Raw genomic sequence first — 16,957 nt, forward strand, 5'->3', positions numbered from 1 at the left:
AATCAAGTCGATGGCCTAGTGATATAGCCTCACACGACCTCAAGCAAATTGAGTAGTTTTGGATGAGTCGGATCACATAGTGAAGGAAAAGCAGTCAACAAGTGCTCAGCATATGTGGGAACTCCTTCAAGACAGTTGGAAAAACATTCCAGGTGAAGCTGGTTGAGGGTATGCCAAGAGTGTGCAAAGCAGTCATCAAAGCAAAGGGTGGATACTTTGAAGAATTACAAATATAAAATATATTTAGATTTGTTTAACACTTTTTTGGTTACTACATGATTCCATATGTGTTATATAATATTTTTGATGTCTTCACTATTATTCTACAATGTAGAAAATAGTAAAAATAAAGAAAACCCCTTGAATGAATAGGTGTCACCTAACTTCCCCGGAAGCTGATAGTGGTGGTGGTACATTTTATACATCCAGAATGTAGCCTAAGTGTTTACAATTGTGTGACTTGCTGTCTTTCTATAATTGATGATGACATTCAGGATAATAATAAGCAATTCGACGTGTGGCGCTGTGCTATTGTGTGTTCTATGTGTGGATTTTTGTAGGACCAGAATTATTCATATTCATTTATTTATTAATTTATACATAAAAAAGTATCCGTTTTTCATCTCTGCATATTAACCAAATATTGTATTTTTTCTCGTGGTGGGTGGCATAGAAGGCGCCGGGTCTGAAAATGTGCTACATTGTTTCAAGCCTTTACACGACTGAACTAGAGACTCTACGCATGTATCGAGTGTCGGTGGGAGGGAGAGAGGAGAAACCTTTGGACATCCGATAAGGGATTGCAAGCGCTGTCGAGGGTGAGGCATACATGTATGAACAAGTGTAATCAAATCATTTTTTGTTGCTATCAAAAACGACATTCACTATCGACCGAGCATGAAACCGATACTGAGGCTGTCCATTCGAAGAGACCGAGATTAGCGAGTGATGCGTTCTGATATTTCATGACATTCTAGCAGCGGCGTGAGTAGGAAATGCCGCTGCAATCCAGGCCTGTGTGATGAATGAAAACAGAGAATGAATGAAAAGCAAGACAATTGTGTAGTTTGTTTGCGGTTTTTTCATGGGTTATCACAACAACAACAAAATGTGTTTGTGTTTAGTTGTTTTTCTTTTTGCAAAACTGTAATGGCAGCATAGGATGATGGAGACGCGACACACTTTCGATAGACAGTCAGTCACTATTTGATGACATCAAGGGACACGTTGATGTGCAGTCTGTCCCATGAGGTAACGGTGAAAACATTGCTCTTTGCTGTTCAAATGAAGTCAATGGCACCTATACAATGACACATGGTAAATACGAAAGATGCTTTGCATTACACTGTTCGTGTCCATTATGATTCCAATTCCATAACCTATATAGGATGTAATACAATGGGACAATAGCCTACTGAGGGAGGCACGTACCGCCTCAGTCAAGCAGCATCTGAGTTGTTTTAACTGGTCATTTTCTAATTGTGTGTGAATGGATGGTTACTTCTTATGCATTTAAATGTACTTTCTACTCTCTCTCGTGTGTGTCTGTAAATTGTTAAACACTTACTGTGTACCTATGTTTGCCCTCTGTTGCGTGCCTTTCTTTGTTTGCTGAAATCCATACTTTTGAGTAAAATGTTAATCAAATACAACTACAGCCTTGTTTCCTTGTTGAGATTCAATTGGCAGACGTGCATCCGCGCTGAGTTGCCATTTTAGAGCAACAGCAATGAGGAAACAGTCTGTGATTTGTATTTGATTAACGGTTTTTTATAAAGTATGGATTTCAGCAAACAAAGAAAGGCATTCAACAGCAGAGGATATGCATAGGTACACGGTAAGGCTTTAACAATGAAACATGTTTATGAATCGGCGCATATGGATTAGAGAATCGGAGTCAGAAAAATCTAGTCTGCTCTCAACTCCGTGGAGGACTTTGTGGTCCTTGGCAGGGTGTGTGTGTGTGTAGGTCCCTATCTTGTGTGGAAGACTAATAGCTGCCCCTCCTTTTTCAGTGAGCCACCATGACTGCCCTTAGGCAGAGGAAGGGCAGCAAAGGAAGTAAGGAGCCTGGTCCAGAGGTCCTGAACCAGAGGTTCTACCCTTCAGCAGAGCCCCTAGAGACGACTTCAGACGGTTAGTGTTATGCTCAGTATTCACATCAACATATTGGACCAATCCCTGTGTGACAGCCGCACCGCGTGTTACACAGTAAAAAACTGCTTTACAGATAGCACATATGCACCTTAACGCTCACTTTAAACAATACGTAATGGAGTTAAGAACGTACAATGAGCTCACTCCACATCTATCTTGAAATGCTCTCGGATGGAGCCATCCAATTGGTATTTGGGTGGCTCAACCCATTGGAGCGTTGTCAAGAAGGACAGTTTAGAAGGGGTGAGTGTAGGGATGGGTACTGAAACCTGGTATTAAACGGGACCCCTTACCGTGTACCTTATGAAAGACTGTAGTATCGATAAGCTCTGACATTATTGGTTCTGCTTTCGGTACTGGAGAAATTTAAGAAAATACATTTCCTGTTTATTATTGCTACGTAAACGTTATCTTGCACATTTTATCTCATCAACCGTTTCTAATTTGCAATAAGATTAAGACGTTTGTTTAATGCTTTTTTCGCTATTCCCAATCCAGAAGAGAGATCTCTCTCTCACAGACTACAGCGTGCGCACACACACACCAGAAAGACCCTGCTCTTAATTAGTGACGATGTCCAAAAGTGTGGTTACTCTTCACCAGAGTCGATGCTGACAATGCTCGTTGCAACGAGACTTTTTTGCTTGTAAGGGCAGAAACACGAGCAATCTTTCCAAACATCGATTGAAAGTGCATTGTGTACAGGCAGAGAAATGCACACTTTTCGACTGCCTAGCTCGTAGTTAATCTCTCGTTGCCCGATCTACGCTAGGTATGTATGCTAGCAGCCTAGAGCCCACACACAGAGTTAACTAGATTATGCGAACATGGGTTCATGATCAGAAGGAACCATTAGACAGCTGAATGAATTTATGAATGTTAAAGTTGCAGCTACAATGAACCAAACCACTCCTCCCTCTAATACCACTGGTCCAAGCCAAAGACAAGCCCAAAGCCCCTTCACGCTGGCAGCTAGTGGGAGGATGACTGAGGAGAGGGTGAATGAGTGCCACCTAGCCATGATCAAGTGCATAGTGAAAGGCCTACACCCCTTTGCAACAGTGGAGTCAAAGGGCTTTAGGGAACAGTCTGTCAGTTTATATTGAGTTGTATTTGTTTTTAGGATATAGTAGTGTAAAATGGTTGTATGTTAGTCCTATCACTCAACAATACAATACACAACAACACAATAATTCAACACATGAAAACTATGTTTTTCTTTTACTGTAGAGAGATGAGCAAGGCACTCAACCCCAAATATACCCCTCCCTCCAGGAGTTTCCTCATTGACACGTTAATTCTTACCTGGTATGAGCTGAAGGATGTGCCGAAGCTGGCCATCACATCAGAAGGGTAGACCAGCCTCTGTCAGGACCACTTTCTCACGGTTACAGTACACTACACAAGCCAGGGCAGTGTAAAACAGAAGGTCCTCCACACCAGGGCAGTGTACAAATCACAAACTGGTGAAGTAGTGACAGAGGAGATCTCAGACATTCTGGAAGAGTTTGTGGTAGAGCCAAGCAAGATTGTAGCTTTGACTGTTGATAATGCTGGCGATATGGATGTTGCCATCAAGAGGCTACACTTTATAACAATAGGATGCTTTGCGCACACATTGAATCTGGCAGCGCAGGAAATCTACAAAGTGACTTCCATTGATAAATGGGCAGCTCGAATCAGAGCAGTGGTCGTGTGGTTCAAGAGATCCTCCATGTCCAGCCCCAATCAGAGCAGTGTTCGTGTGGTTCAAGAGACCCTCCAAGCAGCAGCTCCTTGGTAAGAAGCCAGTTCAATCTATTAAAATTATTATTTTGAAATTCCCACATTTAACATTTGAATTCAATATCCAAGTGTGCGGTAATGAAATGTATGTTGTTTTTTGTTGTAGTTTCAGGCCTTCCGCAGCACGCACTCATCCTTGATGTCAAGACCAGATGGAACTCTATCTAATGATAGAGAGATTGATGGAGCAGTATCCAGCCATCCAACCAGCAGCCTTGGACCCACGACTGCAAAAGGCAATGACCAAGGGCAACCTGGACCGTCTGAAGGACGAGGACTTCCAAAAGGCTGAGGAGTTTGTCCAGCTCATGAGAATCCTCTATACATCCACAATGTGTGTGTGACATGTGAAAAGAATGCCACCTGTGGACAGATCATACCCATCCTCGAAAAACTCGAAGAGCAATTCACTGTGAAGCGTGAAGATACAACGTTTGTGGCAACCATCAAAGAGAAGGTGTGGGAGAACCTCTCCGAGCGCTATCAGGATGAGGACATTCAAGCCTTCCTGCATGAGGCCACAGCAATGGACCCCAGATTTAAAGGGAGGTCGGTGAGTGACGCCACCTGGGACAGGCTGAGGAAGGCAACTGTTGAGGCCAATGTGACAGGAACAACACCAGGGCTGTCAGAGGAGCCGGAGCAGTCACACAGAGCACCTGCAACAGGAGGAGGAGTCTGAAGGAGAGGAAATGGAGGAGACAGTCCCTCCATTGTACAAAACAAGGAGTGCCTTGGAGGAGCTGTTCTCACAGGAGGACAGGGAGTTGAGGTTGACGATCCAACAGGACACCTCGTCCCTCAACCTCAGCGAGCGTGTTGACCTAGAGGTGGAGCTCTACGAAGGCCTGCCTCCCGTCCCCATGACTGAAGATTCTGTGATGTGGTGGTGGGAGAAGAGGGCTACTCTGCCCCTCCTCACAAACATTGCAACAAGATAGCTCTGTGCTCAAGCCTCCTCCACCCCTAGCGAGTGGGTCTTTTCGACTGCAGGGGACACAATGAGCCAAGAGAGGTCCCGACTTCTGCCAGAGAAGGCAAATATGTTGATCTTTCTCCAGAAGAACTGCTAGTCATTTTGCAGCCCACCTGCATCTCTCAATTATCTTTTGCTGGAAAATATTTTTTTTAAATCTAATTTGTTTTACATTTCCATCATCACAACATTAGTCTATAATAGTGATTTGTTCAAAATATTGCGGTTTCTTTTGCTGTAAATATTTTTTTCTTGTTCATTTTACATTTCATAAAATAAAGCAAAGCCATGTTAATTCTGTTCTTAATTTGTTTAGTTTTCCCCCCCCGTGAGAAATAACAAAAATAACCAATAAGAATACCGTTAAAGTACCGGATCGATAAGCGGTATCGGTAAGAGTAGTAAATACCGTTAAAATCTTAGCGATACCCATCCCTGGGTGAGTGTAATGGAGTTAAGAGTGTACCGTAAACTCACTCTGCTGCTAGCTTGAAATGTTGCAGACGAAGCCATCCAATTGGTACCTTTTTTAGGGGGCGCAACCCATTTGAATGTTGTCAAGGAGGGTGGTCACGTGTTGCGTAGCCGTGGATCACCGGTTCGAGCCCAGTATGGGGCAGTCAGACAGTGGAGGAAGCTACGCTGTTAGCAGCACAATGACCCCAGTCACATATATACACTAGCGATACACATAATATAGAAATGAGGACGTGATGACCCTTTGCTTTTTGTTTTCTAATATCCCGTACATAACTTTATTGCGGAAATACAATCTTGCCGTTTGATATCATCGTTTCTCTATGTTGAATGCATGCTTCATAGTTTAGCGACCCGCACAGACAGCTGTGTGTTATGTGTTAGGCTAGGAGGTGGTTGTGTTGTACTGACCAGTACCCGGTGTTCGCGGGGTCCGACCTGTCAATCAACCTGCTATCTGCCAATCACGGGAATGCCTGGAATGTTCTGATGCCGGGCATCCTGGTGGTTGGCGGAGTGGCGTGGAGGGGGGTTGGGCAGGGGGGTGGAGCATTGGAAGTTAAGACCAGGTTCAGCCTTTGTTCTCTCTCTCTTACGTCTGGGTTTCACAAGAGGAGGTCACGATTCGCTTGTGGGTTATCTGTCATCTATTTGGCGTGTGCTACGGCCCAAACAGTAGCCTGTGTAAAGTTGGTGTAATAAACCGTCAATTCGTAAACTCAAGCCTCTGTCTGGACAATTGTTCATTTATGATCTAGTCAGGTCATTACAATAGTTTTTACGTGGTAACAGTCACTTGTATACTTAACTCCATCTAACTTTTAATTGAACCATTTATGAGCAAACAGTAAAAGTTCTATATAATGTCTTGTTTACTGCCGTGTCTCTCGTCACCGGCACCATGTCTGCGCAGCATGGATGCCGGCTGTGTTCTGGTAAAGGAGGTCCGAGCGGATTTCCGATGCTCTATTCACCGCAGAGGAAAAAAAAATTGTGTTAAAATAGCAAAGTACCTTTTCATTCATTGATTTTTTGTTGTTGCGTACAGCTAACGCTAAAATAACTATGCATTTAACATATATTCTCTCTGTCAAACCGCTTCTTTTCAGGGTGACGTATGTGCGTTCTGTTCCTGCACCTTAGATCTGTTTTTTTTTAAGTTGAGACATTAGGACAGTCTGTTTTGTTTTTCATTTCAATTAATGAATAAATTTTGTCTTTATTAAAGCACTTTGGTTTATTTTCTCTAGTCATAATTTGTATTTTGCACATTTGATAAATAAAACCCCTACATTTTTCTTTGCACCCTATCTCAGTATATCCTGTTTCCTCCTTGGTCATCCCTAACATCCTGTTAGGCATGGTGTCACATTGGTCAACATAAGATGCTTATAGTTGCCTCATAACGCATACGTACGAGAACCTTGTTTAGCCAAAAGATTTATAGGCTATCAATGGAGACATGAATATAGTTTTGTGTTATGTTATTCTCTCTTCAGGCGTATGGACATGGAGGACAGTGCTGTGGGTTGCCATAGGTTGGACTGTGGGAATTAGTCTTGGCATGCTGTCCTGCATCTATGTGGCTACTCTCCATGAAAATGACCTGTGGTTTTCCAACATTAAGGTGAGAATCCCCACAGATGACCTCACTCTGTCACCATTGTTACTTGACTGTCCTGCACCCCACCCCTCGTCAAGTTCACATGTTGGAATCATATCGTCAAGTTGTTGGCAACAATGAATAGGGTATAGAAAGGAAGAGATCTTGATTACGTGTAACTCATATGACATATCGTGAGTTATGATCTATTTCCTTTGTTGGATTTCCTGAAGACATAAACACCTCAAGGTGAAACAGACGGATGGGTTCTCCACGCCTTTCTAAACAGATTGTTTTTCAGCCCTTTTATAACCAAAGTCCGGAAATTCTAGCCAGCGGTTGTTACCAAATCCACCCTGAGCCTTCCAGAACAGTAAAAAAGAACATGTGATTCTGCCCAAAGATATTATGTTCAGTCTGACGTGAAGTGCCTTTCCTGTAGTCTGGGACGTCATTAAATGGACCACATTTTGAGCTTCTTGTCAAGGCCTCCCTCCTCAATAATTCCCGGGTGTTGATTTTGTCAGGAGCAGTGGTAGTCGACAGTTTTTTTTTCCCCCCCTCACGGTGCTGTGTTTCCTCTTTGAGAGTCCAGGTGTATACCCCCCACACAAATGCACAGCACAACTCGGCCCACTCATCCAGGTCGCGAATAATTTGCCAGTGTGTCATGGATATCACAGCTCACACCGAATTGAGCTGACCTGCGTGGATGCACATATTTGATTCTATTCTGTTTCTTTTGTCTTTGTGTTGTGTTTTTGTCCCCCTTCTCTGCCTCTGTCTCTCTGCGAACGTAGAGAAGGTAGACAGATGTTCTCATTTATAATAAATGCGGGTAACTTTACAGAGCTGGCAGTAGCGACTCCCCTGTATTCAAACTCTGTGTGTTTATTTAACACAGTGTTCAAGAGGGTGACATCACTGCACATTGTGAGCCGAGCAGTTTCCCAGAAAAGTGTGTGTGTGTGTGTGTGTGTGTGTGTGTGTGTGTGTGTGTGTGTGTGTGTGTGTGTGTGTGTGTGTGTGTGTGTGTGTGTGTGTGTGTGTGTGTGTGTGTGTGTGTGTGTGTGTGTGTGTGTGTGTGTGTGTGTGTGTGTGTGTGTGTGTGTGATGCCTGATGCCTGTTAATGCAATTCTAGTCGTGGCTTTTAAATCCCCACTGTGGAAAAAGCAACAACACTGAACAGTGGTATCCTATGACTACCGGTACTACCTTGTATGATTCATGCTTTAGTTCAGACTTCGGGTAGAGATGACCATGACTGGAATAAGCAATGCTCTCCTTATGTTTCATCAGCTATCCTCAGGAACAATGTCTCTTGACTGAGTCAAGTGGGGACTGAGTGCAGGAAAACATGCTGAATATGAATTTCCTTGTCTCTTGGAGTCAGTGGTGATTGTTTGTTGCAGTTAATCTATTGGGACTTGAGGGCTGCAAGGGAGAATGACGGTCATGTCTGCTCTGTTTTGGGAGTCTGCTTGTTTTGTAAGAGACCGAATTGAATGATTCCATATTGTTTTTAAGCACCGTCCGCATGTTGGGTCAGTGTTGGCTCAGCGTTGACTGAATGTTACAGTAGCGTGTTTGAAAGGCAGACATGTCTCTTAGTTATTTCCTATGGGACATCTCTGTTCGCAGAGAAGCAGCTGCGTCCGGGCCTACTAAATTCACCACGTGTCATGTCCATGACAGTTATAGCACCTATCGACGCTTATTTCTGACCACTTCTCTCGCTCACTCCACTTTTAGAAATACTTAAGCGGTCTGACAAATGGTTTTCCAAACGATGTTCCAGGCTTTTTGTCTATGGCTTTTCCTCTCTCTCTCTCTTTTTTTAATAGATGTGCCCGAGAGGTCACCAGTTGTGGTTGTGAGTTGATTCACCTTCCCTATCCGGCGATTTCAGTTGTCTTCCAGAACACAGACCGAACTGGTCCCTGTTTGCTTCAGATTGTTTTGCTTTTAAAGCCTTTTTTTAATGGCCTTGTAAAACCAATGTGATTGCTTTCTTTTCTTTTTTTCCATCAACTGGTTATTAGACTGAGATTGGGCAGTTAAAAAAGAGCGACTGAGAAAACAGAAACGGAGTGAGGGGCCAGTTTGGTTTTTTTCAGACTGTTTGCTGGACCATGAGAGGAGCGAGCTTGGAAGTAAGCCTTGGTCACATGGAGAGGTTCTAATCATGACACCGCCTGGCTACTTTCTCATCAGTGAGTGACTGCTGGATGTTAGAGGCAAGACCTGTATGAGAAACCCTGCATCCAGACATGGAAATACGCAAGAGAGGACCGTGCAAGCTGGAGCGTTCCTGGGACATCTCTCAATATGATATGTCTGCTGAAAGTTGTGTTGAAGCACGAGGGGGTTTAAGGGTCAGTGAAAGGGAAGACTCTGGGAGAGATTCCCAGAATTGGTACCGTCTGAGCATTCCACCTCTGTGGCCTTGGCAGACTGTTGTCATGGCAGCAGGGTTGGTATTGGCTGTGCTAACTGGGCTGGCTCATGCGTGGTGTGTTTACTCCATACATGAGAACCTTCTGTGGTTCTCTCACCTCAAGGTAAGCTGTTATCTGCTAATGTCAAGAATCAAATGTTTTGGTCACATATACATGTCTAGCAGATGTTATGGCTGGTGTAGCGAAATGCTTGTTTCTAGCTCCGACAGTCCAAGTAATATCTAACCAGTAATATCTAATAGTTTCACAACATAATCCAAAAAACACACACATCTAAGTAAGGAATGGATTAAGAATATGTACATATGTCAGAGCAGCACTGGCCTAGTATAGAATACAGTATATACATATGAGGTGGGTGATGCAGTATTTACACACAATTAAAGTGACTAAGATACTGTAGAATGCAAGATACGGAAACATTATTAAAATGACTAGTATTTAATTTCCTTAAAGTGGCCAGTGATTCCTAATCTATGTCTATAGGCAGCAGCCTCTGATGTGCTGGAGATGGCTGTTTAACAGTCAGTGGTGTAGTATACAATACAGTATAAACAGTTGAAGTCGGAAGTGAGGTTTCGGGTAGCCTTCCACAAGCTTCCCACAATAAGTTGGGTGCATTTTGGCTGATTCCTCCTGACAGAGCTGGTGTAACTGAGTCAGGTTTGTAGGCCTCCTTGCTCACACATGCTTTTTCAGTTTTGCCCACACTTTTTCTATGGGATTGAGGTCAGGGCTTTGTGATGGCCACTCCAATACCCTGACTTTGCTGTCCTTAAGCCATTTTGCCACAACTTTGGAAGTATGCTTGGGGTCATTGTCCATTTGGATGACCCATTTGCGACCAAGCTTTAACTTCCTGACTGATGTCTTGAGATGTTGCTTCAATATATCCACGCAATTTTCCTTCCTCATGAAGCCATCTATTTTGTGAAGTGCACCAGTCCCTCCTGCAACAGAGTGCACCCCCATAACGATGGTCATTATGGCCAAACAGTTCTATTTTTGTTTCATCAGACCAGAGGACATTTCTCCAAAAAGTACGATCTTTGTCCCCGTGTGCAGTTACAAACCATAGTCTGGCTTTTTTATGGCGGTTTTGGAGCAGTGGCTTCTTCCTTGCTGAGTGGCCTTTCGGGTTATGTTGATATAGGACTCATTTTACTGTATATATCGATACTTGTGTACCCGTTTCCTCCAGCATCTTCACAAGGTCCTTTGCTGTTGTTCTGGGAATGATTTGCACTTTTCACACCAAAGTACGTTCATCTCTAGGAGACAGAAGGCGTCTCCTTCCTGAGCGGTATGACGGCTGTGTGGTCACATGGTGTTTATACTTGCATATGATTGTTTGTACAGATGAATGTGGTACCTTCAGGTGTTTGGAAATTGCTCCCAAGGGTGAACCAGACTTGTGGAGGTCTACAATTCTTTGGGGAGGATTTCCTTTGATTTCCCCATGATGTCAAGCAAAGAGGTACTGAGTTTGAAGGTAGACCTTGAAATATATCCACAGGTACTCCTCCAATAGGCTAATTGACATCACTTGAGTCGATCAGAAGCTTCTTAAGCCATGACATAATTTTCTGGAATTTTCCAAGCTGTTTAAAGGCACAGTCAACTTAGTGTATGTAAACTTCTGTCCCACTGGAATTGTGATACAGTGAATTATAAGTGAAATAATATGTCTGAAAACAATTGTTGGAAAAATTACTAGTCTCATGCGCAAAGTAGATGTCCTAACCTACTTGCCAAAACTATAGTTTGTTTATAAGAAATTTGTGTAATGGTTGAAAAACGTTTTAATGACTCCCAACCTAAGTGTATGTAAACTTCCGACTTCAACTGTACATATGAGATGGGTGATGCAGTATGTAAACACAGTTTAAAAGTGACTAAGATACCATAGAATAGTTTGCAGCAGGGATGCACGATATATCGGTGAACATATCAGAATCGGCCGATATTAGCTAAAAATGCCAACATCGGCATTGGCCCGATGTCTAGTTTAACGATGTCTAGTTTAATTTTGCGGTACACGTTCAACACAGCATTCCTGACCTAGCCCACAATGTCTGCCTTGTGGATCGAGCAGTCAACAAGTCGAGCAGTCATTTGAAAGAGTAACTCAAAGGCAAAATCCATTAACGCCAAGATAATGGAATTCATTGCACTTGACAATCAACCGTTCTCTGTCGTGGGCGATGGTGGTTTCGCACCGGTACACACTACTAAGTGTGCTATTTTTCAGATGTTGCCCTACAGGAGTTGCACAGTAATAGTGTCACTGCTATTAGCTTCACGACTGACATTTGACCAGCGATATCAACCCCATGAGCAAGCTGAGTCTGACAGCACAATGGATCATCGAGGATTTCGTACTGAGGAGAGTCGTATTGCATGCTCATGAATGTGCTGGTTGTCATACCGCTGCTGCCATTTCAATGGCATTTGAGAACATGTGTGAAACATGAACACACCAGCTAGGTCCAACTGACTGGAGAAATAAGCTCCTCAACTGCGCCTGCAGCAGACGTGATGCCCTCTGTCATGGCATTGAAACGCCTGCTCAACAAAACGGCTGACACAGGCTGTGAGTAAGCGATTTGGTGGTATTCTCTCTTTACTGTGTCACCACCCTGCTTTATGCTATGTTACTTTGATGCAGACAAGAAACATGGTTTACGTGAAATGTTACATACACAGTTGAACAAGATGGAAACGGACACAGTGACAGTGCGCACTGAGGGAGAGAGGCCACGGACAGACAGAGCTGAAACTTTACTGTTTGACATGTATGATGAAATCCTGGTTGAGAATGAAACGACTGAACTAATGAACAATGAAACAGCACAGCAAGTAAGTGAAAGTAGGTTTTGAATATGTTTTACTGGTAATGGGGACATATGTAAATCCCAACAAAATCACATTTTGGTGTGTGTAACTGTTTATTTAACTTGGCAAGTCAGTTAAGAACAAATTCTTATTTACAATGACGGCCTACCCCAGCCAAACCCAGACGACACTGGGCCAATTGTGCACCGGCCTATGTGTCTTCCAATCACTGCCGTGTGTGATATAACCTGGATTCGATCCAGGGACTGTATTGACGCCTCTTGCACTGCGATGCAGTGTCTGTGTGTTTTTTTAACTATTTAACTGTACTAGAATGCTTAAAAGGCCGCTAAAATTAAAAATATTGGTTATCGTATCGTGTTTTTTTTGTCAAGGAAAATATTGGATATCTGTATCGGACAAAAATGTCATATCACTAGTGCATCACTAGTGTGGAGTGCAGTTTACACATATGAGTAATGCTAGATACGGAAACATTATTAAAGTGGCTAGTGATCCATTTCTAAAAATGGCCAGTGTCTATGTCTATAGCCTCTGATGTGCTAGTGATGGCTGTTTAACAGTCTGATGGCCTTGAGATGGAAGCTGTTTCTCAGTCTCTCAGTCCCAGCTTTGATGCACCTGTACTGACCTCGCCTTCTGGATGATAGTGAGGTGAACAGGCAGTGGCTCGGGTGGTTGATGTCCTTGATGATCTTTTTGGCCTTCCTATGGCATCGGGTGCTGTAGATGTCCTGGAGGGCGGGAGGTTTGCCCCCGGTAATGCGTTGGGTAGACCACACCATCCTCTGGAGAGCTTTGCGGTTGTGGGCGGTGCAGTTGCCGTACCAGGCGGTGAAACAGCCCGACAGAAAAAGCCCGTAAATATTTTGGGGGTTTTAGGTGTTAAGACAAATTTCTTCAGCCTCCTGAGGTTGAAAAGGCGCTGTTGCTCCTTCTTCACCACACTGTCTGTGTGGGTGGACCATTTCAGTTTGTCAGTGTTGTGTACGCCGAGGAACTTGAAGCTTTCCACCTTCTCCACTGTGGTCCCATCGATGTGGATAGGGGGGTGCTCCCTCTGCTGTTTCCTGAAGTCCACGATCATCTTCTTAGTTTTGTTGATGTTGAGTGGGTAGTCATTTTCCTCACCTCCTCCCTGTAGGCTGTCTCATCATTGTTGGTAATTAAGCCTACTACTGTTGTGTCATCTGCAAACTTGATGATTGAGTTTGAGGCGTGCTCGGCCACGCAGTCATGGGTGAACAGGGAGTACAGGAGGGAGCACGAGTGTTGAGGATCAGTGAAGAGATGGTGTTGTTTCCTACTTTCAACACCTGGGGGCGACCCATCAGGAAGTCCAGGACCCAGTTGCACAGGGCGGGGTTCAGACCCAGGGCCTCTAGCTTGATGATGAGCTTGTTAAATTCAGATGTTAAATTCTGAGCTATTGTCAATGATCAGCATTCTTACATAGGTATACCTTTTGTCCAGATGGGACAGGGCAGTGTGGTGGCGATTGCATTGTCTGTGGATCTATTGGGGCGGTAAGCAAATTGTCTAAGGTGGCAGGTAAGATGGAGGTGATATGATCCTTGACTAGTCTCTCAAAGCACTTCATGATGACATAGATGAGTGCTATGGGCCGATAGTAATTTAGTTAAATTACCTTTGCTTTCTTAGATACGGGGACAATGTTGGCCATCTTGAAGCATGTGGGGACAACAGACTGGGATGGGGAGAGATTGAATATACAGTGGGGGCAAAAAAAGTAGCGTCATACCCAAGAAGACTCAAGGCTGTAATCGCTGCCGAAGGTGCTTCAACAAAGTACTGAGTAAAGGGTCTGAATACTTATGTACATGTGATATATATATATATATATATATATATGTAACGTAACAAAATGTGGAAAAATTCAATGGGTCTGAGTACTTTCAATGCACTTTACCTGTTGTTCATATGGAGAACTCATCTTTGTTTTTTGTCTGGTTTTTATTTTTTGTAAATTTATTTTCATCTCTACTTATATTTCAGGAAGTTGAGCGTGAAATCTCCTTTCGGACAGAATGTGGCCTGTACTACTCGTACTATAAACAGATGTTGAGAGCTCCCTCCATACAGCAAGGTATGGTACAATGGCAATCTACTCACAGTACATATAGGCTAGCCCCCCCTACTCCCACAATCCCCTCAGGTTATTCTACTAGTCATCTCAGGGAAAAGAGCACAGAGGCTACTGAGAATCATAACCTTTTATGGCCACAAGTGCTCTTTCAGAACTCAATGCCCTGGAAATGAGCCCATTCACTTTTAAAACATTTCCTTCTCTTGTAAACTCTGGACAGTCATCTTTTCGCCCTCATTAAATAAATGTATTTGAATTATGCAAGCATTTGCCAAAAGAGAGGTCCATAAAAATAGCGAGACAGAGGGCATTGACATACCCCTCGGTCCACTTGTCTGTCTGGTTGTGTCCCTTCATCATTATGTAATGAGGGAGGTATTTGACCAATGGCTTGTTATGTAACCATGGTAACAAAGCTAGTTAAAAGGGAGACAATGAAGAAAAGGAAAAAAAAAACTATGGCATTGTAAGTGACCTGTCATACTTGATCTTTTAACAGCACATCTCAGGATAGGGTGCTGTTGTATTTATGCATGGATATAGCGCAGTCATTTTGCCTGGCTCTAATCAAAGGCCTGGAGCGAAACCTCAGATCTTTTGTTGCTATTTTCGAGGTACTGTTTGCCCATACAAAACGTGATTCAATTAACGCTCTAGCCCAGCAGACTGGAAACATGATCACACTTTGTTTACATGATTCCATCTGCCCAAGTTAGCGTGATCTTATCCGGCTTCACAACTCAGCAGAGTTAATATGAGATCAGAGTGATGTGTCACCGTTTTTTAAAAATTGTTACGCAAATGTGGAATTAGTATCTCACACCCTATAACTCTGGAGAAGTTAGTCTGTTTAGGTTGAATGAGTAGCTGTATTACTCTATATACTGAAAGTGGACCAGTCACAGAAAGTTTAATGTAAGTGTCCAGTGAAAATCTCACTTTTTAAAAGTTAAAGACCGTTTAAAAAATATATTTTTTAAAGCTTGCTATTTCCTCATAAAGGATGATGACATCCTCCTGAGGAAGATGAGCTGGCCAATCAGTTGTCTATTCGCGTTAATATTTTTAATGACCGGTTACTCGCCTACACAATAAAGTAGTGAGGAAGAGGAGGAGCTCCGCTGGCTGTTTGTGTCTGGAAGTAATTTAGCCAGTCATTGTAGCCATTGGCACTCTGTAGCTGCAATTTTCTGTAGTTTTCTCGTGTCAATTAACTTTTTACATTCCTGGATTACTCATTATACCAATAAAGTCAGATTTAATCAACAAATACGATAGTCAGTTTAAAAAAGGTTAAGGGTGTAAGACTGTGTACATATCTGGCTGCGTTGGCAAAATCACTACATATCCCAGCGAGCCAAGCAGGGAGAGGCTGCCCATTGTCACAGTTCCACGACCAGTCAGAAACATCCAGCTAACCCTATGCCAATGATGCCAGTGGATCTCAAAACTGAACTTGGATCCGTGTTCAGTAGCAATGATATCCTTCGCCACCATTGTCTTACAACACGACAGATCGCTCGAACCAGTCAACAAAACCATAAAAAAAAAAAATCAAGTTTCTTTCCAGCGAATTTCTTAGTTACATGATTGTACGTCTAACTAACAAAGAAGTTTTAAAGTTGTGGGTGCAGTATTTATGAAGTTTGGCAATAAGGATGAAAACTAATTAGCGTAGTTCAGCTAGTTTAGCCAGGGAAAACCGGGGCAAACGAGCTCGGGGCAGGATATACTGTAGCTGGGCGCCCATGTGCACTAGGCTAATTAAGGGCACCGATTGTAGTTTTTATGCCATTATATCAGGAAAAAAGTTTGAACAATTCAGAGACTGAAACGAATACATCAGATGACTGGAGCAAGTCGATACCCAATCCCGAAATCAGCTGTCACTGCCAATAGTAAAACAAGGCTTAAAATGACGTTTGATTGAACCTGAATCTAGAAAATGAATGGTGAAGTCGATTCCGGACACGTTTAGGCTCCTCCTCCTCACGGCTCTGTTCTGTTGTTATTCCAACACAGAAAAAAAATGCATTTTAACATACATGATTACCAGTTTTTGGAAGGAGAACTATTTCACTTATATTGTAATTAATTATAGGTCATAATTCATAAATCTGGAAACATGGGACAGTTACCTTTTAAGAAAGAACCTTATTTCTGTCTGTATGTGATCAGGTCTTTCAGAGCTCATCAATGATAACGCCACTGAATCCAAGAGAACCATCAACCTCCTGCGACGCATGAACATCTATCAGGAGGTGTTCCTAGGTGTTCTCTATAGGATTCTACCCATACAGGTAACACAGAGAGCCCACGTCTACTAACGAGGCATTTCAAATAATAATGGAGATGATTGATAAGATGATAGGTCATTATTTCATGGTGTGTGTGTGTGTGTGTGTGTGTGTGTGTGTGTGTGTGTGTGTGTGTGTGTGTGTGTGTGTGTGTGTGTGTGTGTGTGTGTGTGTGTGTGTGTGTGTGTGTGTGTGTGTGTGTGTGTGTGTGTGTGTGTGTGTGTGTGTGTGTGTTTCAG

At 43.0% G+C, this 16,957-nt stretch overlaps 1 protein-coding gene across 4 annotated transcripts in view; it reads left to right on the forward strand.

Annotated features, from left to right (window-relative positions):
• The first annotated feature begins 539 nt into the window (after positions 1-539).
• Positions 540-16,957, forward strand: part of LOC124033878 (probable C-mannosyltransferase DPY19L3) — a 37,547-nt gene continuing 21,129 nt past the window's right edge. Inside the window, exons 1-5 of one of the 4 annotated variants that reach the window (XM_046346261.1) lie at positions 540-831; positions 2,016-2,136; positions 6,895-7,022; positions 14,331-14,421; positions 16,600-16,721. In XM_046346261.1, coding sequence (XP_046202217.1) covers positions 2,025-2,136; positions 6,895-7,022; positions 14,331-14,421; positions 16,600-16,721 — 453 coding nt within the window. In that variant the 5' untranslated portion in view covers positions 540-831; positions 2,016-2,024. The other 3 variants (XM_046346259.1, XM_046346260.1, XM_046346258.1) reach the window with 3 other exon arrangements.

The sequence above is a fragment of the Oncorhynchus gorbuscha genome, linkage group LG04 (assembly GCF_021184085.1).
Source record: "Oncorhynchus gorbuscha isolate QuinsamMale2020 ecotype Even-year linkage group LG04, OgorEven_v1.0, whole genome shotgun sequence".
Lineage (NCBI taxonomy): Eukaryota > Metazoa > Chordata > Actinopteri > Salmoniformes > Salmonidae > Oncorhynchus > Oncorhynchus gorbuscha.